The sequence below is a fragment of the Podarcis liolepis genome (genome assembly GCF_965112155.1).
Source record: "Podarcis liolepis genome assembly, chromosome: 9".
Lineage (NCBI taxonomy): Eukaryota > Metazoa > Chordata > Lepidosauria > Squamata > Lacertidae > Podarcis > Podarcis liolepis.
In genome coordinates, this window is record NC_139564.1 from 75,033,296 (window position 1) to 75,058,165 (window position 24,870).

At 41.1% G+C, this 24,870-nt stretch overlaps 1 protein-coding gene and 1 long non-coding RNA gene across 5 annotated transcripts in view; both read left to right on the forward strand.

Annotated features, from left to right (window-relative positions):
- The window catches only part of RAB28 (RAB28, member RAS oncogene family), a 58,075-nt gene extending 49,622 nt beyond the window's left edge, over positions 1 to 8,453 (forward strand). For 3 of the 4 annotated variants that reach the window (XM_083460777.1, XM_083460778.1, XM_083460779.1), the window contains 3 exons: positions 3,203 to 3,280; positions 6,352 to 6,452; positions 7,955 to 8,453. In XM_083460777.1, the coding sequence (XP_083316903.1) occupies positions 3,203 to 3,280; positions 6,352 to 6,447 (174 nt within the window). In that variant the 3' untranslated portion in view covers positions 6,448 to 6,452; positions 7,955 to 8,453. The remainder of the gene's footprint in view (positions 1 to 3,202; positions 3,281 to 6,351; positions 6,453 to 7,954) is intronic. The other variant, XM_083460780.1, reaches the window with a different exon arrangement.
- Positions 8,454 to 17,011: 8,558 nt separating this feature from the next.
- LOC310686756 lies at positions 17,012 to 21,725 on the forward strand. The gene is made up of 3 exons (XR_014516094.1): positions 17,012 to 17,294; positions 18,387 to 19,204; positions 21,611 to 21,725. It is a non-coding gene; the product is annotated as an uncharacterized lncRNA (long non-coding RNA).
- Positions 21,726 to 24,870: the final 3,145 nt, after the last annotated feature.

Below are 24,870 nucleotides of genomic sequence, written 5' to 3' on the forward strand. Positions count from 1 at the left end.
CTTGCCTTAGGCAAGTTCTCTGTTTTTGACACTCATCCTAACAGAAATCTTCATTTGTTCCAGACCATAGTCCAGCAAGCATCTGTTTTTTAACGCCAGAGCTAACTAGGCAAGTACATATGATCTTTCCCTCCATGACAGAACCCTGCGATAGATTTTTCTTCCTTCCCTGCAGAAGCACCATCCTTCACAAACCAGTTTTTTTAGTAAGTCTCCAGAAGATAAAAGAAGGGAGATGATGATTTGTGGCTCCAGCCACAAATGCATTCTGCTACAGTAGGCACTTGCCAAGAGGAGTTCAATGGCAAATGAATGGTAAAGGCCCCTGCAGAGATGGAAACACAGGTGAAAGCAGATGAAATGATTCATAGAAGCAGTAAAGGCAACAGAAAAACTCAACCAGGCTTGCTTCTTGGTAGATCCGAAATAAAGAGGACGTTTTAAAATGCCACTGAGAAAGAAACAGGGGCCATGATTAAACACCCCTCAATTTTATACTTATTATTCCATTTCAGATCTACTAACTACTTCAGGCTTTTTCTTCAGTTCATGTCATGCTTTAGCTTTAGCTTTTTATTTTTTATTTTTCCATAATCTGTCACCACATCTTTTCCGATTTGCTTCCCTTTCAGCTATTAATGTTACAATTTTTTCTAAAGTGTAATGTTTCTCTTCATTTAATTTCAAAATTTCCATCATTTCAATCTGCTTTCCAAACTGTTATCTTGTGCATCTAGTTTACTTTTTTCTTTCCTGCCATTTCTTCAAATGCCCTCCTGCCCAACGTTTAACCCTCAGAGCATTCTAATACTTTTCTTTAACTGCAGTCCTCTGCATATTTACTTAGGATGATGTCCCATTGATTTTAATTTAGCCAAGCGTAGGATTGCATTGTAAGTTTCCTAAATCTTCAAAAGCTTTAAATTCTAAATGTTTCTGTATGAACTGTACAAAATAGTTTACGAAGGTAAGAAGAGCTTGCTAGATTGGGCCAATGGACCATCTAGTCCATTATCTTGTTCTCACAGTGGTCCACCAGATGCCTGTGTGAAGCCTGCAAGCAGGACCTGAGCCCCAGAGCCCTCTCCTCCTGGGCTTTCCAGCAACTAATATTCAGAAGCATTGATGCCTCTGACCATGAGGCAGGGCATATCCATCCTGGCTGGTAGTGATTGATCTCCTCCACAAACTGGTCTAATTACTCTTTTAAAGGCATCTAGGTTGGTGGCCATCTCTGCCTCCTGGGGGTTCCATAGTTTAGCTATGCACTGTGCGAATAAGTACTGTCTTTTATCTGTACTGAATCTTCAGTTTCATTGGATATCCCTGGGTTCTCATGAGGGAGAACATTTCTCTATCCATGCTCTCCACGCCACGCACAATTTTATAAACGTCTATAATGTCACCTCTTACTTGACTTTTCTCTAAACTAAAATGTCCCAAAGGCTGCACCCTTTCTTCATCCCCTTAATCATTTTGGTTGCCCTTTTCTACACCTTTCCCAGCTCGGCACTATCCTTTTTGAGGTGAGGTGACCCCAACTCTACACAGTATTCCAAATGCTGTCATACCACATATTTGTATAATGGCATTATGATATCAACAGTCTTATTTATTAGGTTGATTAGTGTCTAATTTGGGTTTGGGGAACCTTTGGCTCTCCAGACGTTACTGAACTACAACTTCCATCATCCTCTGCCAATGGCCATGCAACCGGGGAGGGGGGGGAGATAGAGTTCCCAAATAATTCATAGTTATTCAGTTTTTATTTTTTCCAGTTCCGCTAATACAGTTAATTAATTCCATTAATTTAGCTGCTGCTCTCCAATACAGTGGACCCTCGGGTTACGTTACCTTCGGGTAATGTAACTTTTGGGTTGCAAACATGGCAAACCCAGAAGTGTCTCCTTCCGGGTTTCACCGCATGCGCATGTGCAGAAGTGCTCTGTTGTGCCATGCGTGTGCGCAGGAGCAGCGCCTCTTCTTGCAAAATTTTCAGGGTTGCGCACGGACCCCCGGAACGAATTAAATTCATATCCAGAGGGTCCACTGTAACAGCAAATTTCCAAATAGAAAGCTACCAGTAATTCATTAGTTCATACATAATACATAGAAACAATTTATCATCTGTTTTCTTTTGGTTCATTTAAAAAAATAGATGAATAATTGAAATCTAAAGAATATTTGTAACTGAAGAAAATTATAATTTATTCTACAGGGTTAAACACAAATAAGTGCATGTGTGTGTGTGCGCGCGCGCGCGCACACACACAAACACACACATTATCACATCAACAAAAGATTAAAGCCCAAATAAAAAGAAGGAAAAAATGGTCTGCAACTCATACACACTATGAACTATTTTCTTACCTTCACAGAATGTAAAATTCAAAACTAGGAGATAAAAACTAATAGTCCCAGTCAATGGAGCCACTTTGCAGAGATCAACATATTTTTTCAATATTCTTAACAATGAGTGGTATCCAAGGTGCCTATAATGGTATCCAGTTCAAAGCCCAAAACTCTTGCAAAGGGCCCTTGTGTGCCTTCTCCTTCTCAACTTCTGGCATGCCTCCCCACTTCTCTGCAGAGACTTCCTAGTCCCATTCTTTATGGGGAACAACAACACCAAAGACATATGTTCTTTGTATGAATTTTTTGGTGAAGCCCCCTGGTCACAAATTATTTTCTTTCAACATTAATTCAAATAGCATAGCAGACGGTTTCAACTGCTAGCAGGATTTAAATTATAGTAAAGTGGTCCATCATCAGTGCTTTAGGGAGTGATCTGCTGGTGTTCTAAACCTGATAGGCATGGTGCTGTCGTGCTGAAACCTGGCTCTGTTGGATGTTTGGTAAAAACTTTTTTTTAAAAAAAAGTATTGTTAATGCATTTGTCAAATTAGTCCAGGCATCGTTTTAGACTAGACATTCTGTGGAAGAGCTTATTTTTGACCAACTGAAGGAACTGTCAGTGGAGAAAAATCAGCGTAGTGTTTGTTGTAAAACAAATGAAACTAGTTTGTATGAAAATATTGCTGCAGTTGCTGGCATGAAATTTACAAAAGGAAAGCTCTTGAGATATCTTGCACAGGTTGTATTTTTTATATTTCATTGTTTATAGTTCAGGATTTTTTTGCCATATTTGTAGTAACTGTAGGAAGTCTGTTTCTAATCACTTACGCCTTTCCTTTTTAAATAGGTCTTCCTGTGTTTTCAAAAAATTGCTGCTGACCTCCTTGACGTCAAATTAAACAAAGCGGAAATAGAGCTATCACAGGTGATGTTTCTGAGCATATTGCTTTGACTAGCCGATGTGCATTTTCTTTTAAATGTGTGAATTAATCATATATCTTACTCTGAGGTATGGCAGTTTTGTTTCTTTGCTTTTCTGGACAAACTCTTAACACTCTTCCGCTCATAAATTGTTTTCTAAAACCTTCCTCTGAACATGGTGTCAAAGCTTTAGAGTTCAACACCATTGTTTTCTTGCATATCCAGAGATGCCCATACCTCTCCAATTTTTTCTCATTACCCAGAGAGCTACTTAAGGCTCTCACGGAAATTTTTCTTAAGCTGCAGTTAAAGTTTTTGTAAGGCTACCTCACTTACTGGGGAGCAGGATGAAGTTGTAAGTAGAGTGTTGAGCCCAAACCTTTGCATTTCCTTAGTAGAATAGTATCCTGGCCCTGTTTAAAAATTGTAAACCAGTAAGTTGATGATGTGACATTAAGATTTGTGCAGCATAAGATATGTCTTTGCTCCCCCATGGCATCCCTTGACATTTGGATGGATTTAGGACTCAGTTCTGCACTTTATTTATTTAGTAATTCTCTAAATCATTTCTATATCATCGTTCATCCAGTTTGTATTTCAGAGCAGTATATGACATAAAACAATGATGAAACCGTGGAGGTGTTATGTTTTTTGTTTTTGCTAGTGAATTGTTGTTAACATGCAGTTAAATAAAATAATGAATCTCCCAGACTAACAACATTTGGTATACAATGAAATAGACTTGTCTATCAAATCTGCCAATCCGAGAATCTGATAAGTTACAGAACCTGGACCTTTGGAAGACATATTAGTTCAGATCTGGAGATGGGTATACACAGTGTACCAAAAGAGTAATGTTATTTCTTTGTTAATTGAGCTGAAATTCTTTTAAAAGTCCAAATTGTTTTAATCTAATGCCATGTAGTGGCTTAAACATAGGTCACTAGCCTAGATATTGTAAACAGCATAGGATTTAACCCAGCTTTTTGAGCAACAATTGATTGCTCAGTGAGTCTTAGAATTCTCTCTCAACTGCAGCAGGAAGCATGCTGCATAGAAATTAAGTCCTGTGAGGTCAGATAACACTGTTTAAGTGCAGATAACATTGCTCTTTTGTTAACATCTTCATGAAATTGAATTCTTCTCGTAATACTGTGAGTCCTGGAGTCCAGTGAATCATAACTCTTGTCTACCTGATTAGATAATATGATGATGATCAGTCAGAAGTCAGGCAGAGCACATAATTAGATCATAAATTCAGAACCTTTGTCACCTGTATCTGTTACCATTTCTTATTTAGAGAGAAGTTATCTTAAAAAAGAAATATTTATTCAATTAGGTAATCTATACTTTTAAAATATGTAAAAATATGCTTGGGCTGCAGTCCTAAATATAGTTATTCTTAACGGTCTTATTGAAATTTCTGGAACAGCTGTGAAAAAAAGCCAGCTTACAAAAAAATTAAGAAAACAAGTAACTCAGGGAAACTTTGTGACTTCTCTGAGAAAAGAGAAATTATTTTATTTATTTAGACATATTTTTAACCCACTGTTCATCACAAAACAATCCTGGTTCACGGGTACAATAAAACAAATAATTTAAGCCACATAAGCAACAGCCATAAAACATAAAACCAAATCAATGCAACATAAGCCAGCATAACAACCGACTCAGAACCAAAAGAGCTCAAAACTCTTGGTACTGAGACTGGAGGAAGACATTCCATAGGAAAAGCACCATTACAGAGAAGCTCCCGTTGAAGAGAAAATGGTGTGATTCTGAAAAGGTTACTCTAGAAGAAATCTATTTTATGTATCCTTTTTGAATATTGTTTTGTTATTAAATACAGTAAGCCCACAATTTATACAGGGGTCACATTCTGGGGATTGTGTATAGTCAAAATTGTGTATAGTCAAAACACATTGAGTTCAATGGTGGGTGGGATTGCCCAAATGCCCACCTGTTTCACTCCCCCCCCCTTTTTGCTAGGCGTATAAAGCTGAATGCACTCAAGTTACATGCATGTAAATTGCAGGCTTACTATACTTACAAGATCTTTTCAAAATTATGTTATACTAAATACTATTGAAATCTATTATCTGCAGCAAGGAATATACAAAACATTGCAGTATGTAGGTGAATACTCCATGGCTGCATGAAATCCAATCACCTCTTAGTCAGAGGCTAATTTTCTGACTTTTTTTGTTTTGTTACAATATATATGTATGTATGTATGTATGTATCTCACTTCTGAAATTTAAAACAATTTCCAAGTATCGCTTGGACACAAAACAGTTGTTTGTGACCTATAGGAGGAATTCACAGTCATGCTATTATATTCATTTTTCAGTGCAAGCATTTTTGCATTCTCCAGACCGCCCCCCCCCCGAGACAATTTGCAGGCAGGGAGGGGGCTTAGGGGAGCAGGGAAAGCTCCACTGCACTAGTGGGGCTCATTGCTCTGGCTTCCATTCACACGCCATTCAGCTGAATCTGGCCCCATGTACAGAAAGGGCTGCAGGTAGAAATGGGGGGCGGGGGGAGAAGCTAATCCTCACATTTCCCCTCATCTTAATTTTCTGATCCCTCTCCTCTCAATAAACTTTTCTTACCTCTGCTGAGATTAAACTTCATTGATTGCTTTGATGGGCTTGGGCTTTGTGAGTCAAGCTTTTCCTTTAGACAGATCTGCACGAAGACTTTGCAGTGCATGTTTTGCAGCCCAAATGCACGTTCTTGTACTCATGCATGGACACTCAAAGGTGCAAGTGCTGTGATGATTCCAGGCATTCCTGGTGCTCCATGTTGGAGGATGGGGATCAGCTCAGGACTGTCGTTGGTGAGGTCTTCCCAATAAACGTTTTGCTCTGAAAGGAGTGTGCGGGGAGAGATATCGCTTCAGAGACTCTTCCCAACAGCACACAAATGCTGCATGGTGTCTGGAATGCGATGGCTTTTGTTTGTTGCTGCTGTTCATTTGTGTCGGTCTTGTCTTCCTTTCTAATAGTTGATCTGTGTCTCTCTGTTTTTTCACTCGCCTCCTTGTTCTGTCTACTGCTTGACATGTGGCTGCAGCATGTTGTCAGGGCAGAACTAGTGAAGTATCCTGAAGAAGATAATCAACAGCAGAGCACTGCCAGCTGTCAGAGTAAAGTCTGTTCAGTGCAATAGTTCAGGTAGTGTAGTAGAAAGACAGTGTTTTAACAAATGTTACTATTTCATTTGCTTGAAATACTAACCTTGATATTGTGTTTCCTTCAGATTTGTGTATTTGCAATAGCTAATATTTTGGCTCCCAAACGAGAGAATATTAGGTGCACTAAGCCCCAAGGAATTCACCTTCCGATTTCAATTGGATTTGGGTGGGACAAACTTTGGGACCAACAGTTGCAACCTCCTATAGCAACTATAGCAACCTCTTATAACCTCTGTGCTAGATTGGAAACTGCTTTTTGCCCGAGTTTCAGGGACGACTTTACAGGTGACATAGGGGATCACTTTTGGAAGGAGAAGCTCAAAAGGGGAAATGCATGAATGGGACTAAAGCAGTCACAGATACTGTTGTCCACTATCAAGTCTTAGGAAAAAAGAAAAAAATATAATAATGGCGGAATTATGTACTGTAGTCTCCTTTTTTAAAAAAGGAGAAGGCGGCGGATGTTAACACATGCAGTTAATATTTTTGCCCTGTACAAAACATGTCACCCCCACCCACCTGCTTTCATATTCCTTATTAAAAATATCTGGAATTACTTGCAAGAAGGCAAATGCTATGGAGATAAGGGAGTGTGTGAGACAACTGAGTCACCATTCCCTTCCCAACTGAATCATGCATTTTTGACTAGCTGGGGGTGAATGTGGCTGAGGATGTGCACCTGAAAGCATATATGCACATAGAGCTAGCTTGGGATGAAAGTTTTGCCATGTGGCACTGATTGGTGATGAAGTTGCCAGCATCACCTGAACCATGGGAACTCCTTCAGAGTGAGATATCCACACTAAGTGACATCATTCTCTCCTAATTTTACAGGGCTTTTGTTTTCAGTGTTTTTTTTTTTTTTTACTATTTTTAATTCTCTTGTGTGTAAATTGTCTTGAGATGGTGTTTTAGAATGTGATTAATGAATCAATAATAGCAGTAATAGTGATAATTATAGGCTTGGTTTATTGCAGCTTCAAAACAGAACTCTGATGAGTGTGTTTGTGTGTCTGTCTGTCTGTGTGTAAATCACTTTTAAGGGGAATCCCACACAGCTGAAAAAAAATCCTTTTTTGGTGTCTAAATTCAAACTTTACAAAATTTCAGGTCCGGACTAGTAAATATATTGCTGCAGAGTAAGTGACAGAGAAACGTTACAAGCTAGAGCCCTTTCCCCCCTCATTTGGAACAAAGGAACCAGTATTTAGAATTGGAATCAGTACTTGCTTATCATAACCCTTTAATATTTATAAAAAATACTTAAATATGCACTACGTGTTATACCAAAACATGAATGATTTCTGAGAACAGCAGACCACAGCATACCTTTTCTCTTTCTTGTTCTTTTTAAATGTTCCATATTTCATAGTCCAGTCATTAACATGTGAAATGTTTTACTAGCACTTTGGAACAGTGTTTCCTTCGGATTTGCTTGCTATAACCTCTTCTGTTTTTCTTTTCTCTCTCTCCTCCCCACAGAGTGTAGTGAAGGCGGATATTGTAAACTATAGCCAGGAGCCCGTGACAAGAACAGTTAACTCTCCTAGAAGCTCAATGTGTACAATTCAGTGAACTTTTTTTGTATTGATCTCCTTTGGCAGCCATACTACCTTTGCAAAGACGTTGCCCGGAATGTTGTTTTAACAGGGAACATTTCTGTAGAGCGTTTAGAAGTTTCAAGAACTTACTACCCTTTTGTGTGTTGAAAAGCAGCAGGCAGTGTTTTTGGCTAGTCAAGATTCAAATGTTGGGACCACACACTTTGAAAAATTATGAGATATATCTCTCTCTCTATATATATATCTATAATCTTGTGAATTATATTTCAATAAAGGAATACAACTATGTATACAGACGCCCTTTACATATATTGTCACTTTGTGGGACAGGGAAATTAAAAATGTATAAATGATACAGGATAATCAGTGATGCTTGAAATACAGCTGTGGAGTTGAAAATAAATCTCTGCTTATAGACATGATTGTTTCTCATTTTGTCCTTTTGTTTGTTAGAAGCAGAGCGGGAGAGATCCCTCATTTTACCATTGTGAGCAACACATTGCCATGTCATTTAGAATAATCCATATTCATTGTTACATTGCAAGGTGTTTCAGGTCTTCTTCAAACCAGTCGGCCCTTGTTCTTTTGTTAGTACAACAGATGGTCAAAAGGATCTTTCTTCTTCTGAGGACTGAATCAGTTTTTAAGATTTTAGACTAACAATTTTTGTGATTGCACCATAATTGACACAGAGGACGAGAACATTTCTTTATGAAACCAATCTGGATTCCAGCTTAACATGCCACTCGGATATATAAGTAGTTTCCCCCCCATACCAATACTTAAACCATTCAAAGTATTTCATATAAACTGCTTCCCAGATATTTACAAATTGGAATTTTCCTTAAATAGGAGATAGTAAAAGTAAAGTTTCCATTCCTATCTTCTGCTTTTAGCTCCCTGTAGAATGCAGCCTTTTCAGCCCATGTGGGTTTCCTACCCCACTTCAACTTCACTCAGTTTGACACTGATTGGATTTTAAAATGGGTGTTTCCAGCTGGTCAGATGGTTTTGTTTGTCTTGCACATGCATTTTCTAGGGGTGGAAAGTGTCGTGAGAAGTGTTGAAATAAACTGTTGACTCAAAACTATTTGGTTTCAACGACTTGCCAGAACCCAAAATCCTAAGGAGTTACCAACTCAGGTTTGAATCTTGGTTGAAATGGGTGAAGACTTACCACATTTAAAGCTCTGGATTCTTAATTGGCTTTGGCTTTATTTTTGGCATGGAATCCTGGTATTGTCTTAAGAGAGGCTAAAGGTAGCATGCCTACTAGTGAAGAGAAGCGTTATTCATTTTTGTCCTTGTAGAGTTGGGCTTTAAAAAATCATTGGATGCCTGTGTTCTTGGATTTAACAATGGGTGTAAGCTAAGTTGTGTCGAGAGTGGAATACCAGATGAAGTAAAACGTATATAAGTCTTCCTTTGTATTGTCTGGATCAGAGCCCTGACACGGAGTATAAACATGAGCTCTGTCATCTCCGTGGGATTTTGAGAGGTATTTGATCTCCATGTAGGAAAAAATGAAGTGAGATTTCTGGATATATTCTTGTGTTTGTCAAAGATGAGGCAATGTTTTAAGATACTTAATGGAAACATTCAAGGGAAATGTTGATAGCCCCCAAGCCAACCCATTTGCTTTTCTCTGTCTTTCTCCCTTTCAGTCTTTCTATTGGCTTGAGAAAAAGAGCAGAGTGTGAACCAACATTAGCAAAATGGGTTACACTTGTCACTTAGCAGTGATTTCCATCAATAGGTGACAAAGGGGCGGATAAAATTTCTTGCTAGATTCACAAACGTTAATTTCAGCTCCATTTATGAGCACTATGGCCGGTATTCAACTAACGACTTGCGCAGGGGGGACCCCCCTCTCCTTCCTCCATGTGTGCCCCATACTGTCCCCAAATCTGCTCAAGGAAGGAGAGGAGGGAAATGTTCTGTTGCACAAGGAGAAATCCTTTTGCTGACAGAATGTTCACCATAGTGTTACGTCAATGACAACCCTGTGCCTTTAATGTATGAAAACAGATTTGCCTGCATATCTTGTTTGTAAAATTTATGGGGAAGCCTTTTAATCAACGGCAGAACTCATATTTTTGCACATAGAAGGTACAAAGCTCAATCTCTGGCATCTCCTTTTAAAGGGATTTGGGGTACTGCAGCTGGGACAGTCCTACGCCAGTTAGAATAGACAGGATTGGCCTGTATAGCTGTGTGGTCTCAGCGCATGGTAACTTTATCTGTGGGGAGGTACAGGAGCTGGGGTAATGTTTCCACACCGTACATGAGATTTTAAAAAACAAAGACAGCAACCAGATAAAGCCTGTGGTGCTGTGGGTGGGCTGCACAGCATGTTGCTTGCCAGGGAAGCCAAACAAAGTGGGAAGAAGCTCATCAGCCTCAAATCTTGCAATAACTGGGAAAACCTGGCCACTGGGAGACTTCCTCCATATTACACAACGTCTAGGAAGCTTTCCAGAAATTTCCCAGATATCTAGACCTGGCTGACTTGGCAGTCTGCTTTCATCTTGAAGGGAGGTGGAGGTAGACAGATGGTGCTGCTCCTCCCTGGAACACCAATGATGCCCTAACCTGGCAGGTCTTTTATTGTTTCCCCAAAATAGGTTAAGCATGTCCCACGCCAGCTAGTTGAATGAGCTTTTTAGTGGTGGAACTGTATATGCAACACCTGTTTGTGCGCAGGACTCCTGCGACAAGGGATGCATACTGTAGCCCAGTAGTTGGCTTGCAGTAGATAGGACCTTCACACAGCCCTTATTCTACCAAGGAGTTGTCTTGGGAAGTAGAATTCCATTCTCACACAGAGATGGAGCAGCCCAGCAGAAACTTTGCCTAGCTGCCTGGGACCAATAAGATAATGGACAAGGTCTGTATGACATCAGGAAATGGTTCCCATACCAAGTTTCCAAAACCAAATAATTTAAGTCGGATCCAACTAGGTTCCATGATACTTACTGGTATCTGGTACCAACCCATGCTATCGAGTCAGGTTATGAAAACTTATCTCCCAGTATGATTGGTTAGCTACATCACTGGAGGAAGGGAATGGAGGCCCTTCTTTTGTTGGTTTTGCAATCAAAATCACAAATGCATGATTGCCATGAAGGCTTATGAGGGGCTGACACTCATATAGAGTTCCCAAATCAACATGAGATCACTTCCTAAATGCTTTGGTGAGAATTTCTAACAAAGGAGATAATCTTATGTGCTTACTTCCTGCCTGAATGCTCTTTCTTTCAAGCCCAGCACTGTGAGCAGATGAATATGCATGGGCTGTGCTGAGAGCCCAGACTCTATTTTGGAAACTAATTTTGTGTTTTGCAACTAAGACGTATTTTTCACCTGCGTATTATTTTGATGCACTTGCTGCCCACACTGAAATGGAAGTAAACATTTTTTTTTACTAAAACATATGGTTCATTCTTAGCAACAGAGACAAAGAGGGGAAAGATCAGCATATCATAAATAAACAGGAATAAAATAATTGCCTGATTCCTAGCTTCCAATAACACGGCCTGTTTACATTAATATTTCTCTCATACATGTGGGACAGGAGGTTTAAATTTAAATTTACAGATTTCATCCACAATCCATCTCCATCACTTTTTCCTTAGGTTATAACCAGGGCTTTTTCTTTCAGCAAGAACTTGTCAGAACTGAGTTCCGGCGCCTCTGGGGTGGGTGCCATTGCCATTATAAGAAAACAAGGGAGGTGTTCATGGTGAGTTCCTACACCTCATTTTCTGGAAAAAATATCACTGGCTGTAACTTTACATGTTAGACTAGCAAGCTTTTGCATTCATGTTCATCTTAATTCTTGTGCTTCAGCCATTTGATGCTCAGGGGTCTTGAACACCTCCAGATTAACCACACAACCTCTTCACTAGATTAAAAAGAAAATACTCCACTGGCTGCATCGATACATCTTTGAGAATTGTTGTCAGATTAATGTTATTCATCTAATAGTTTATTACACGAATGGTGTGGTTTTAAACAACCAACTCTCCTTTGGTACCCATATTGATAAATTTCTTGATACTGAAATATCAAAGACTGTAGATGTACATGTCCATCATCACAGTAAGGCAGAAGAAAATGAAGCTATTAGTCTGATCAGTAGAAAACCACAGCTATGCCATCTAAGTTTGCCTTTGCCAGCAGGGGGTGTTGAATGGCAAAGAAATCAAATAGAAAAGAAGAAAAGATTTATTGCCATATAATTCATGTGCTGAATCTGCATTTTGCAGGTCGTATTCTGTATTTATGCTTTGAAATTGTTTACAGTGGTAAAGACTCCCATTTTCAGAGCTGCAGCAAAGCCTCAGTAAAATGAAAGGGTTACCACCAAGACTTTGCTCGTTAACTGAAATGGAGCAGATCGTTATTTTGCTTCCATGTTGAGATGACTCTGGCCTTACAGCTAGTTAGTTAATTCATCTTTGGGGAAGCACAATTTAAGTTACAAAAACATGTCTATTTAGACAGCTCACAAAACATACAATGCTTGGCAAAGCGTTGGAAAGTAATTCTCAAAACAAACAGATTTCCCAGCACCACCCAGCATCATATTCATAACTCTTAGTACATTTCTTCCCTGGCATTATAAAAGAAGCAGCAGAAGAAAATGGCTGTGGTGTTTAAGATCTGTAGTGTTTAAGGTTCAAGTTGGTATCTACACTGCACACGTCCATTATTTAAGTGCATATACTAATAGTGAACTCATGTGCTGATGCACGCTGTCTGTGCGGCCAAAATGAGGCTATTGAGAAAAACGAGGGAGGTATCAGCAGGGCACCCCAAGTTTTGGAGGAGGGGGGGCTCTTTAGAAGAAAATTTAATGGGGCCAATAAATCTGAAGCACTCCAATGAGCGCTACATTTCTGTTGAAGGAGGCAAGGGAAAAATAAGGAGGAGGGAAAATGAAGCAATATGGCTGGCTGGGATAGAAATGTTTTAAATAAAATACATATGAGCCTTAGCAGTTTGTTAATTGCCATCCATATACAGTGTGCTTCAGACTTTTCATGCTGCTCTTGCCATGTGAAAAATTCTGATTCAGTGTACAATAGTTGCACTGGGATTAGCAGGAAATGGATGGATGATCCATTAAGGGTCCATGCCATTATAAAAAGCTACAGTGTGACCATTTATGTAGTACTCTTCTGGCTGTCCTATCTCAAAATGGATTCTGTAGAACTGGCACAGTTTCTGAAAGCTTTGAAAACATAATTAGCTGATTTGAACTCAAAAATATGAATTTGCATTTGCTTCTCTCCTACAAAATTCTGCCCATACTGTAATCTTTGCAAAGGAACATGCTCGGGTCTGTTGCCAACTGTATAATTTAAGCTAGGTTGCCCAATGAAGATGCTTCCGCCATTAGTTCCAACCAGCACATCAAATGATGGGAATCTACTATGTAGAAAATGGCCTAGAATTTGTGTGTGTGTGTGTGTGTGTGTGTGTGTGTGTGTGTGTGTGTGCTTTAAGAATGTATCCCGTTTTCATTTTCATACAATAGCAGTGCTAGTTGCTGTTCAGTATTGTGTGTCCTGCCAACCTAGCAGTTCGGAAGCACGTCAAAGTGCAAGTAGATAAATAGGTACCGCTCCGGCAGGAAGGTAAACAGTGTTTCCATGCGCTGCTCTGGTTCGCCAGAAGCGGCTTAGTCATGCTGGCCACATGACCTGGAAGCTGTACGCCGGCTCCCTCGGCCAGTAAAGCGAGATGAGCGCCGCAACCCAAGAGTCGGTCACGACTGGACTTAATGGTCAGGGGGCCCTTTACCTTATTGTGTGTCCAGTTTTATTGTTTAACTTTTGCTTCTAGGCTTATTAAGCATGGCAGTCATTCTTTTTCTCTGCAAGGTCGTTGACTGCTAAGCATGTAGATAGACCTGAGATGAGGGCTGGAATCGGAATAGCAATTGTTGGTCCACAAAAGAACATTCCTCTGCAGATTTCCAGTAGGAAGGAGCCTCTCCCAGCTGTGTCAGTTTTCTGGTGGTACCTCACCACCAAAAGGAATTCAGGAGAAGGAGTTGGAGATGGACAGCCAGAGTTGAAGCAATACAGAAAGTGAACGGAAGTGATAAAATCTGAAAGACAGGAAATGAAATGCCATTTAGGAGAGACGGTTAAAAGGCCCATAGAGAGAAAGTGATTGTCAAAGTAGTGGCGGTGCATAAGCTCATGCTACCTGGGGCAGGTGTGCAGAGCACGCCCCCAAGAGGGAAGGGGCAAGGAGGGTGGGGAGCCCATCGCAGCTCACCCTAAAAAGCACACCCGGGGTGTGCGCATCGCAGGATTGACCCGGGAATGGAGTTGTGGATGGTAGCATTGGGCACAAGGAAGCTGCCTGTCTCTGCAGTTCCCTCATGCGCCAAAGCCAGGCTCCAATGAGGGAGCCTGTTGTGTGGGTGCCTGGTTGCACCCTCTTAGAAAAATGCGCCCGGGGCCAAAGCCCCCTTCAGCCCCCCCCCCCCGCCCCTGGCTCAAAGCTATTTTGGGCTGCTAATTTTAACAAATTCTGAGTTTTGATGTTGCTCATTGCTTGCGGGGTTTTGTATACCAGTCAGATACCAGTCAGATAATCAGTGTGCTTCATTTTTCCAGCATCTTTCCCCCCACAAGTACAATGAAAAACAAGCAGGGTTGCAGGGAGGAACATGGCTATTTGGCATGAGTTTATCTCCAGTGGATTCATTGGGCCCCTAACTGATACTGGAGCTGAAACTGCTCAGGTTTTTTGGCGAACATTTTAGCAGTGGGTGCGCGTGCGTGAGGGAGAAAACGTCTGATCTCTGTGAACTGAGTTGGATGGGCAGGATAGAATCGTCAGCAGCATCATAGCTGACCAAGAATTGTGCTTGGGACAGGGAGTCACAGCTGATAGATGAAACCAAGATTCTGCCAAGTAACTCTGGAACATATCGGAGCCAGAAAGACTCTTCCCCTCTGCTCAGGCAGAGCTTCATAAGTGACGTGGATGAAACCGGTGTAATTTGTAAACACAGTATTATAAAATATCCAACATGACTATTTCTGCAAAGGCCTGGATGCAATTTTGTTTGGAAATTTCACTTTGTATTGTTACTTACATTTCCGATTAAATCACATAAGGAGGAACACAGGCTATATGTAAAAAATGGCACTAATTTATAAAACTAAAGGTTTATCTCAGAATATTTCATGTGATCGCAGTGGCGTAGCGTGGGGGGTGCAGGGGGGGCCGGCCGCACCGGGCGCAACATCTGGGGGTTAGGGGGCGCAAATCCACGGGTTAGGGGGCGCAAATTACCGTAAATTTTGCTCCAAAACACGCACTTTTTTGCTCCAAGAAAGTAAGGGAAAATGCCTGTGCGTGTTAAGGAGCGAATGCACGGATCAGAGCCATGGCTGCCGTCAGTCAGGCAAAGCGGGAGCCACTTACACGCTCTACGAGGCTCTCACTTTGCTTTCTTTAAAGCGACCTGGAGCCAGGAAGGAGGGAGGGAAGGAGAGCCATAGCAGCAAAGCCGGCAGCAGCCGCTTACACGGCAGGGAGAGACGCTAGCAAAGGTCTGCGCTCTCTCTAAACAGAGCAATGAGGCTGCAGAGAGACGGCAGGAAAGATAAAATTTAAGCAACCAGCAGCAAAATAAAACCAACCTCGAGCTCTGAGCCAGCGCAGTGAAAACCAGGAAGTAAAAAAAAAGGCTGGGGAGGGCATGAGGGAGAGGGGAAAACTTCGCAAATCCCCCTCTCTCAGCTGATCGGCTGGGATGGAGCAGCTTGTTTTCAGGAAGGATAGATTTGAGCAATGTCTGGGTCCTAGTGCCCCTACCTCTTTTTTGTGCTCCATTCTATTGCTGCTGGTGGCTGCTTATCATTCAGGCTGCAAGGAGGAGCACTTTTCCACAGCTAATGGCGAATCCCCTGCAATCCAAGTCCTCCTCACTTGCTCAAATCTATTCCGCCTCAAAACAAGGAGCGGAAGGAAAAGGCTGCAAACTGTTAAATGGAAAAAAAACCCAGGCACAGGGCAAATACCTTAAGTATACCTTTAAAGCAACAGTGCTCTTTCCCTCCCTCCTCCCCGCGGAAAAGCTCCTTGTCCCTTGAGTTCTTTTCCTTCCCTCCCCACTTAAAACGTGGTTACAAAGCACGGATCCACATGGATCCTCAGGATTTTTGCATTGGGCTACCCCAAACTCACTGTCAGATCACATGTCTGTGGCCACAGCATGAACCATAAAAATCATACATCCACTGTTTCATTTAGAATATTTTTTCCTCGTTTTCCTCCTCTAAAAACTACATGCGTGTTATGGTCAGATGCGTGTTATAGAGCGAAAAATACGGTACTTGCCTTGCCCCGGGTGCTGACAACCCACGCTACGCCACTGTGTGATCGAACAGATTTGTAATACTGTTGTTCTACAAACTCTATGATTTAGGCATTCCATGGTATTTTTTCTATATGCATGCTTTTAAAGTTATTGTCAAGCTGTTTTTTGGATTTTCAGGCCACTTTGAGATATTTTCTTGTGGAAAGCAACAAATAATTGTAATTAAGAATAAAAATAAACTAATAATGTCAAAATCTTGCTGATGTACAAGTTTAAAAAGTCAGTAATTACAACATGAACCAGGCACTTGTCATTTCTTGATGTAAATTGATGTTTATGATGGAGAATGTGTTTTGAACTTAGTATAGTAAAGGTTTGATCCTTATTTTAAAACAAGACAACTTCATTCAGTTTAACAAAAAAGAACGGCTGTGACTTTATTACTATGATAATTCACAGCTGCTGAACTAAATTACATATTTCCAAACTGAAAATAGATTTTAAATCTTCAGCCTTCTGAAAATATTGCACTTGCCCCATAATTGCGCCTGTTTTCATTTTGTCTCTTTTTAGCTTCTTATTTTATTTTATTAGTTCATCTGTCATTAAGCCACCCTGATGCTACAGAGAAGAGTGCAATATAAACAAATAAACAAATGCAAAGTAAAGCTTCATATTTAAATAACGAGGCATGTACATGTATCTCAACATTATACGGTCTGATTTGAAATCAGACTTATGTAAGATAGTCAGGTTTGATTTTAAAAAGATAAACCCAAAACTCAAGCCCAGGGCCTCTATATATTTTATCAAAGGGGACAAGGCAAGGATGTCCACTATGCCGAGTATTTTTCATTCCAATCCTAGAAGTGCTGTTTAGAGATAGGATGAGAGAATTATGGGAAAGCGTGTTCTCATTAAAAGAAAGCACGTGTTGCGGTGGGGGCCAGCCAAGACACCCCTCTGTTGCCAGGCAGTTTGGGATGGTATGGCTCTGGCCGAGAATGGTAGCCTGAGTTGCTGGGGTAATTTTCATGTTGCCAATTTGCTTTCTCTTTCGCTGTGTGCACCGGATCACCCCCCCTCCCTTAATTTGGGTCTTGTGCGTTGACCTTGCTATGCCTGTCATGGGGTCGTCTGCCATTGGGGCAGGGGCCTGGTAGGAATTTTGTCCATTCGGCTGATTGGCTGGTGCCATTTGGTGGTTTGTGGTTAAAAAGGGACCCCTGACCAATAGGTCCAGTCGTGGCCGACTCCTGGGTTGCGGCGCTCATCTCGCTTTACTGGCCGAGGGAGCTGGCGTACAGCTTCCGGGTCATGTGGCCAGCATGACTAAGCTGCTTCTGGCAAACCAGAGCAGCGCACGGAAATGCCGTTTACCTTCCCGCCGGAGTGGGACCTATTTATCTACTTGCACTTTGATGTGTTTTGAACTGATAGGTTGGCAGGAGCAGGGACCGAGCAACGGGAGCTCACCCCGTTGTGGGGATTCGAACCACCAACCTTCTGATCAGCAAGTCCTAGGCTCTGTGGTTTAACCCACAGCGCCACCCACGTCCCTTAAGGTTTGTGGTTAGGCATTAGGCATTGGTTAAAAAATTGGTTGGTGGAGGGGTAAGTGCCTACCCCTCCAATGCTGGTGTTGCAAGGGAATTCCGTTAAAGGAATTCAGGGGCTTGCCATCCTTTCGTCCAAACCCCTGGAATTGGGTTCGGGCCGCGTAAGCCCCTGGGAGCATGCGGGGAGAAGCTGAGGGCCTGTGGCGCAGCTCCAGTTCTCCCCAACATTGTTTCCCTCACTGACGTTCACTGGAATCCGGAAGTCAGTTCTGTCCCCAGGCGGGGGGACAGATAGTCCTAACCAATGCCTAAGCAACCACTCACATCCATGTATGTTAATAAAGTTGTGGCCAAAATTATGCCAAAAACTTTAAACAAAAATTCTGTGTGAAGTGTGTGTTATTGGGGTGGGGGTATCTTGGGGACCTCGACGCGCAATAAAGATTTAAAAAGAAATGTGCAAACTAAGAGAATTTGCTGATGATTTGATGTTAACTTTAGAAATCCTATTGCAGGGAGTAGGAACTTTTATGGACAAAGTAAAATTTTAGAGTTTGGTACGTTTAGCAGGTTTTAAGATTAACCGTCAAAAAATGAAAATACTAACAAAGAATATGACAGCATAAGACCAGAAGGTTTTGATGGAGAAAACAGGGTTTCAAATGGAAAAAGTTAAATATCTGGGTATTACTATGATAAATATGAACTGCATATTGTTTCAGACTAATTATGTTAAAACATGGGCTGAAGTTTAAAAAGATATATTAAGATGGGAGAAGTTAAAACTGTCATTGCGCGGTAGAATTTCAGTGATAAAAATGTCTTGCCTAAAATGATGTTTTTATTTCAAACAATACCTATTGTGAATAATGACTTACCGTTTAAAGAATGGCAAAAACATTTATCTAAGTTTGTATGGAAAGGTAAAAAAATCACCGGTTAACTTAAAATGAAAATACTGCAAAATGCGAAGGAGAGGGGAGGACTGGGACTGCCTGATTTGAAATTGCACTTTGCAGCCTGCTTGGATGAAGGAGTGGGTGACCTTGAGAAATAAGAGAATTTTGGATTTAGAAGGTCACAATTTAAGGTTTGGATGGCATGGATATCTGTGGTATGACAAGATCAAAGTTAATGTGGAGTTTAAAAATTTTTTTAGACGTACTATATTGGGAGTCTGGAATATAACACCTAGGTTATATACGAAGATACCCCTATGGATTTCAACGCAAAAAAGTGTTTCATAGAAAAGAGGCAACAGGTAAAGAGAAATGATTAACCTACCAATAATTATTAGAGTGAAGTAAAGGAGACTGTAAAATTCAAACAAGGGAATAACTAACAAGAGAAGGCTACAGTCTCCAATGGTTTGCACATCGATAACCAGCTGATAGATTTAAGTGGGATAAAAAGACGTTTGGTATAGAACAAAAAAAGACAAATTTTGAAATGCAGATATATATAGATGATGAACATGTTATTGCAAAAAATGTATAAATTATTGTTGAAACTGCAAATGCAAGAAGAACAAGTTAAAGAATATTTGAATAAATAGGTGAGGAATTTGGATATAATATACAGTGGATATAATATAATATATGTGAACTAAAGGGCTAAAATATAAGCTGTGTTATGACTTAAATGAATTTTTAAATTAAATGATGTACCACTGGTACTTAACTCCTGAGAAATTATTTAGAACGTACAAAACTATTCTGTATAACTGTTAGAAATGTAAAGAACATGAAGGGATGTTTTTATTCTGCTTGGTGAACATGTAAAAAAGCCCAAAAATATTGGATACAAATACATGCACTGAAACGGAGAATTTTGAAAGTTAACCTTCAACTGAAACCAGAACTCTTCTTGCTGGAACTTACAGACATACAGTTACAAAAAAAAACTAAGGAACTTTGCTTCAATATATGATTACGACGGCAAGACTTTTATATGCACAAAGCCGGAAAGACTCATCATCACCAGCAATGGAAGAACGGTTGTTAAAATTAACAGACGTAGCTGAGATGGCAGAAGTGACCTGTTTATTCAGAGAAAAGTCGTTGTTAAAATTTGGAAACTTCTCATAGACTTTTTGTGTGAAAAAGAAAAAGAAATAATGACATTTGGATTTGAGGATTGAAGATAGTTTGTTTAGAGAAAGTGGTTTTGTTGAGTTATATTGGAGTGAACGAAGTGATTATTGTTTTTATATGGTGGGCAGAGGAAGAATTGGAAGTTCTATAATCTCTGAACTTTATCTTTTCCATTTCCTCATGAAAGCTCTTTTCTATTTTCCACCCTCTTATTTTTATACCTCTCTTTTTTGCCATGTTTGTATCTTACTTCGGTTAACATTGGACAAAAAAGACATTTGAGATTAGGTTTTGCATTTCTCTTTATCAACTCTAATACACACACGCAGTACACACACGCAGTACACACACGCAGTACACACACACACACACACACACACACACACACACACACACACAGACAAACAATATGTAATCAAATCACATTCAAGTGAGCAGAAAGTAATAGAACAAATAGATCTGACCTCTGCCATTATTCACCTTTCAGTGGAGAGATGGACAGTGAGACTAGTTGAGGCCACTGACTCAAGCAATGCTGATGGCGCTTTGCAGGCGCTGCTGCACAACACAGCGAACGACGGCCAGGGAGTGGGGCAGCATGGGCTAGTGGCACATTCCTGTTTTGCCTCAAGAGGCTAACGGGGATGCAGTGCCCCTGATCACAGAATCATAGAGTTGGAAGGGACCCCTGATGGATCATCTAGTCCAGCCCCCTGTAATACAGGAATCTCAGCTAAAGCATCCATGACAGATGGCCGCCCAACTTCTGTTTAAAAACCTCCAAGGAAGGAGAGTCCAGCACCTTCCAAGGGAGTCTTTTTCACTGCTGAAGAGCTCTTACTGTCAGAAAGTTTTTCCGTATGTTTAGTCAGAATCTCCTTTCTCGTAACTTGAAGACATTGGTTCGAGTCCTACCCTCCAAAGCAGAAGAAAAGCTTGCTCCATCTTCCATGTGACAGCCCTTAAGATATTTGAAGATAGCTATCATATCTCCTCTCACTCCCCTCTTTTCCAGGTTAAAAAACAAAGGTAAAGGACCCTTGACAGTTAAGTCCAGTCGCAGATGACTCTGGGGTTGAGGTGCTCATCTCGCTTTACAGGCCAAGGGAACCAGCGTTTGTCCGTAGACAGTTTTTTCCGGGTCATGTGGCCAGCATGACCAAACCACTTCTGGCGCAATGGAACACTGAAACCAGAGCAGCGCACGGAAACACCGTTTACCTTCCCACTGGAGCAGTACCTATTTATCTACTTTCACTTGGACATGCTTTCGAACTGCTAGGTGGGCAGGAGCTGGGACCGAGCAACAGGAGCTCACTCCGTCGCAGGGATTCAAACCACTGACCTTCTGATCAGCAAGCCCAAGACGCTTGGTGGTTTAGACCACAGCGCCACCCGCTATGTTTAGTATAAACCCATATGTTTAATCGGAATCTCCTTTCTCGTAACTTGAAGCCATTGGTTCGAGTCTTACCCTCCAAAGCAGAAGAAAAGCTTGCTCCATCTTCCACGTGACAGCCCCTAAGTTATTTGAAGATAGCTATCGTATCTCCTCTCGCTCCCCTCTTTTCCAGGCTAAACACGCCCAATTACCTCAACGATTCCTCATAAGGCTTGGTTTCCAGACCCTTGGTCATCTTGGTTGCCCTCCTCTGCACACGTTCCAGCATGTCAACATCCTCCTTAAATTGTGGACACAGGATTCCAGGTGTGGTCTGACAAAGGCAGAATAGAGCGGTACTATTACTTCACTTGATTTGGACACTATGTTCTGTTGATGAAACCTGTTGATGTTCCAGGAAGGTGATATCTACAAACAGGCACTCGTTTCATCAGTGTTCTTTATGAGCTGCCCCATCAGTTGCTCATAAGATGCAGACAGTTTGGGTGATTTCAAAACAGCCAAGCCTTCCTCATGAGATCAATATATTTGCATAGGCTCTTGGACCACGTGGGTTCCCGCAGGTGATCCCACTTTCAGGTACTTGCTGTGGAGCTTAACTGTGGGCTGAAAGCAGCTCTGATTGTCCAGAAGTGGGGGGAGTGCATGGCAGTGGCGTAGCGTGGGTTGTCAACACCCGGGGCAAGGCAAGTAATTTGCGCCCCCTAACCCGTGGATTTGCGCCCCCTAACCCTAACCCCCAGATGTTGCACCCGGTGCGGCCGGCCCCCCCTGCACCCCCCACGCTACGCCACTGGTGCATGGTTTGTGGCATGTTGTATTACTCCTTCATTTGTAGCCAAGTAGTTAAAATCCTCAGTTATTCTGAAAAAAAACATAGGCAGATAAGGCTATACACAGCTTGAATGACCAAGGAGGACGTGTGATCATTTCTCTCTCTCTCCTGTCCAAAACAAAATCTGACTTTATCTTTTTACTGTGCTGTTGACAACAAAATAACCGGCTTTTGGTTTAGTTCACATCTAAGCACACAAAATCCCAAGAGCTTTGTAGAACATTTATTCAGCTGGCTGGGGTAAAAAAAAAACAAAAAACCTGTGCTAAATTTATTGTAGAAGTTTTTTTTTTATGTATAAAAGTCACACAGAAATCACAAACTGTGATGTTAATAACTTTGCTTGTGCAAAAGGCAACCAATTAATTTGGAACCCCCCCCCTCTCTCTCTCTCTCTCTCTCTCTCTCTCTCTGTGTGTGTGTGTGTGTGTGTATGTATAAGCAGGACTATGAACTTGCTGATAGTCTCCCTCCACCCACCAAGCAAACTGGTAATGTTTGAGGACATTCCATAATAGCACCAGCTGCCATGTGGCGACTTGCACACAGTGGTAAGGCTTCATCAGTTTTTAATGGCTCTTAAATCCATCACCTTTTAAATAAAGGATAATGCTTTTGGGATAATACATGTGCATGGGTAATCTTCTTAATTTAAATATCACTTAGTACAATCACAGTTCTGAGTTTATCATTGTTTTGGATGACTTGTAAAAAATGATATTAATGCCTCTGGCTACTGCTTGAAAGAAAACAATGTCAAAAGCTGATTTATGCCTTTGGTCAAATGCTTGCGTTGAGTTTCATCCATCTGTTAGAATACACAAATTTACAGAAAGATTAATTGGTTCATAGAAGGTACATCTTGTTAAAGGGTCTTTCCTTGTCTAACTGCCTGTCTAGCTGTCAAACAGATCATTGCCCTGATTAAAGCTGCTCAAGAAAGGAATACTAACCAGATGAATGATTAATAAATGTACGACCATACAAATTAGAAATATCACTTTAGATGATGCCACATTTTGATGACATGGCAAATTAATGATCTGTGATAAGGATATTTTCACTTGGCTTCCAGATAATATTTTTCTGGCATTTTTTAAGATTTCAGTTATCCTTAGGTAAAGTGCAGCAACAGTTGTTTAGGAAAGTTTCTGGCTTACTATAAACACCTGAGATGTTGTTGTTGTTGTTGTTGTTAATAATAATAATAATAATTGAATTTATATACCACCCTATACCTGGAGGTCTCAGGGCAGTTCACAGAATGAAATCAAAATATAAAACCACAAAATACATAATCAAAATAAAAGCAACAACCCAATAACCCTCACCCCAAAAAAACACATTTTAAAAGGGCATAGGATCCTCACAACATTTAAAGTAAGACTATTAACAAACATGAACAAGAGCCACTTGTTGGAAATACCATGATCTCAGACATGTTTGCAGCAATATTTATTGGCAACGCCATTGGCCAGATGCCTTTCTGATACAAAGACAAAAATAGCTTTGAAAAAAGAGTGGGAAGGGAAAAGTTGCCCAGAGTTGTTGAGCAATAATAATTATAGTAATTTCTAAAGTGTTTCCTGTGGCAGAGATGTGGCTCCTGTCCTCAGGCTGTCCTAAAAAGACAAAGCTGCAGGAGGGAATCCGTAGAGGACGGGCATCCTATCGGCAGCACCAGAAGTAGTGAGTTGTGCAAGGATTCAAATCTAGTTGGGGCCAGGCTGATCTTCCCCTGCTGGGGTTAATGCTAGGATGGAAGTAGTACAACTACCCCCCTTTTTAATATGTTATTACTGGATTATGCAGGGGACGTGGGTGGCGCTGTGGTCTAAATCACAGAGCCTAGGGCTTGCCGATTGGAAGATTGGCAGTTCAAATCCCCACGACGGGGAGAGCTCCTGTTGCTCAGTCCCTGCTCCTGCCCACCTAGCAGTTCGAAAGCACCTCAAAGTGCAAGTAGATAAATAGGTACCACTCCGGTGGGAAGGTAAACAGAGTTTCTGTGCATTGCTCTGGTTTCACCAGAAATGGCTTAGTCATGCTGGCCACATGACCTAGAAGCTGTCTGCAGACAAATGCCAGCTCCCTCGGCCAGTAAAGGGAGATGAGCGCAGAACCCCAGAGTCGTCCGCGACTGGACCTAACGGTCAGGGGTCCCTTTACATTTACCTTACTGGATTATGCAGGTGTGACCTAGCCACTCAGCCACAGAGACGGAAAAAGACTAGGATGGTCACTCGTGGTTTAAAACTGAGCTGCTTCTCCATTCTCACTTCCAATGCAATAAGTATATGGGTATTACTAAAGAAATGACAAACATTAGAGTGATGCCACCCTAGGCAGTTATGACCAATGGTTTCCCAGCTTTTACCAAAAGTTCAGGCTGTGTGTAGGTTTAGAGTTTTCCTGTCTCTATTGCCACAGCTCTGACTTCCCTCATTCTCTGTCAAAGTCATCTGGCAACCGTCACTCAAATCTTAGTAACATGCTATGAGCCGGTTTTCCCTATTAAGTAAAGTAAAGTCATTATCAGTTGCTATCTCTGGGTTAGGTTACTAGAAGTACTGGGAGTGAGGATTTGCCTTAACACT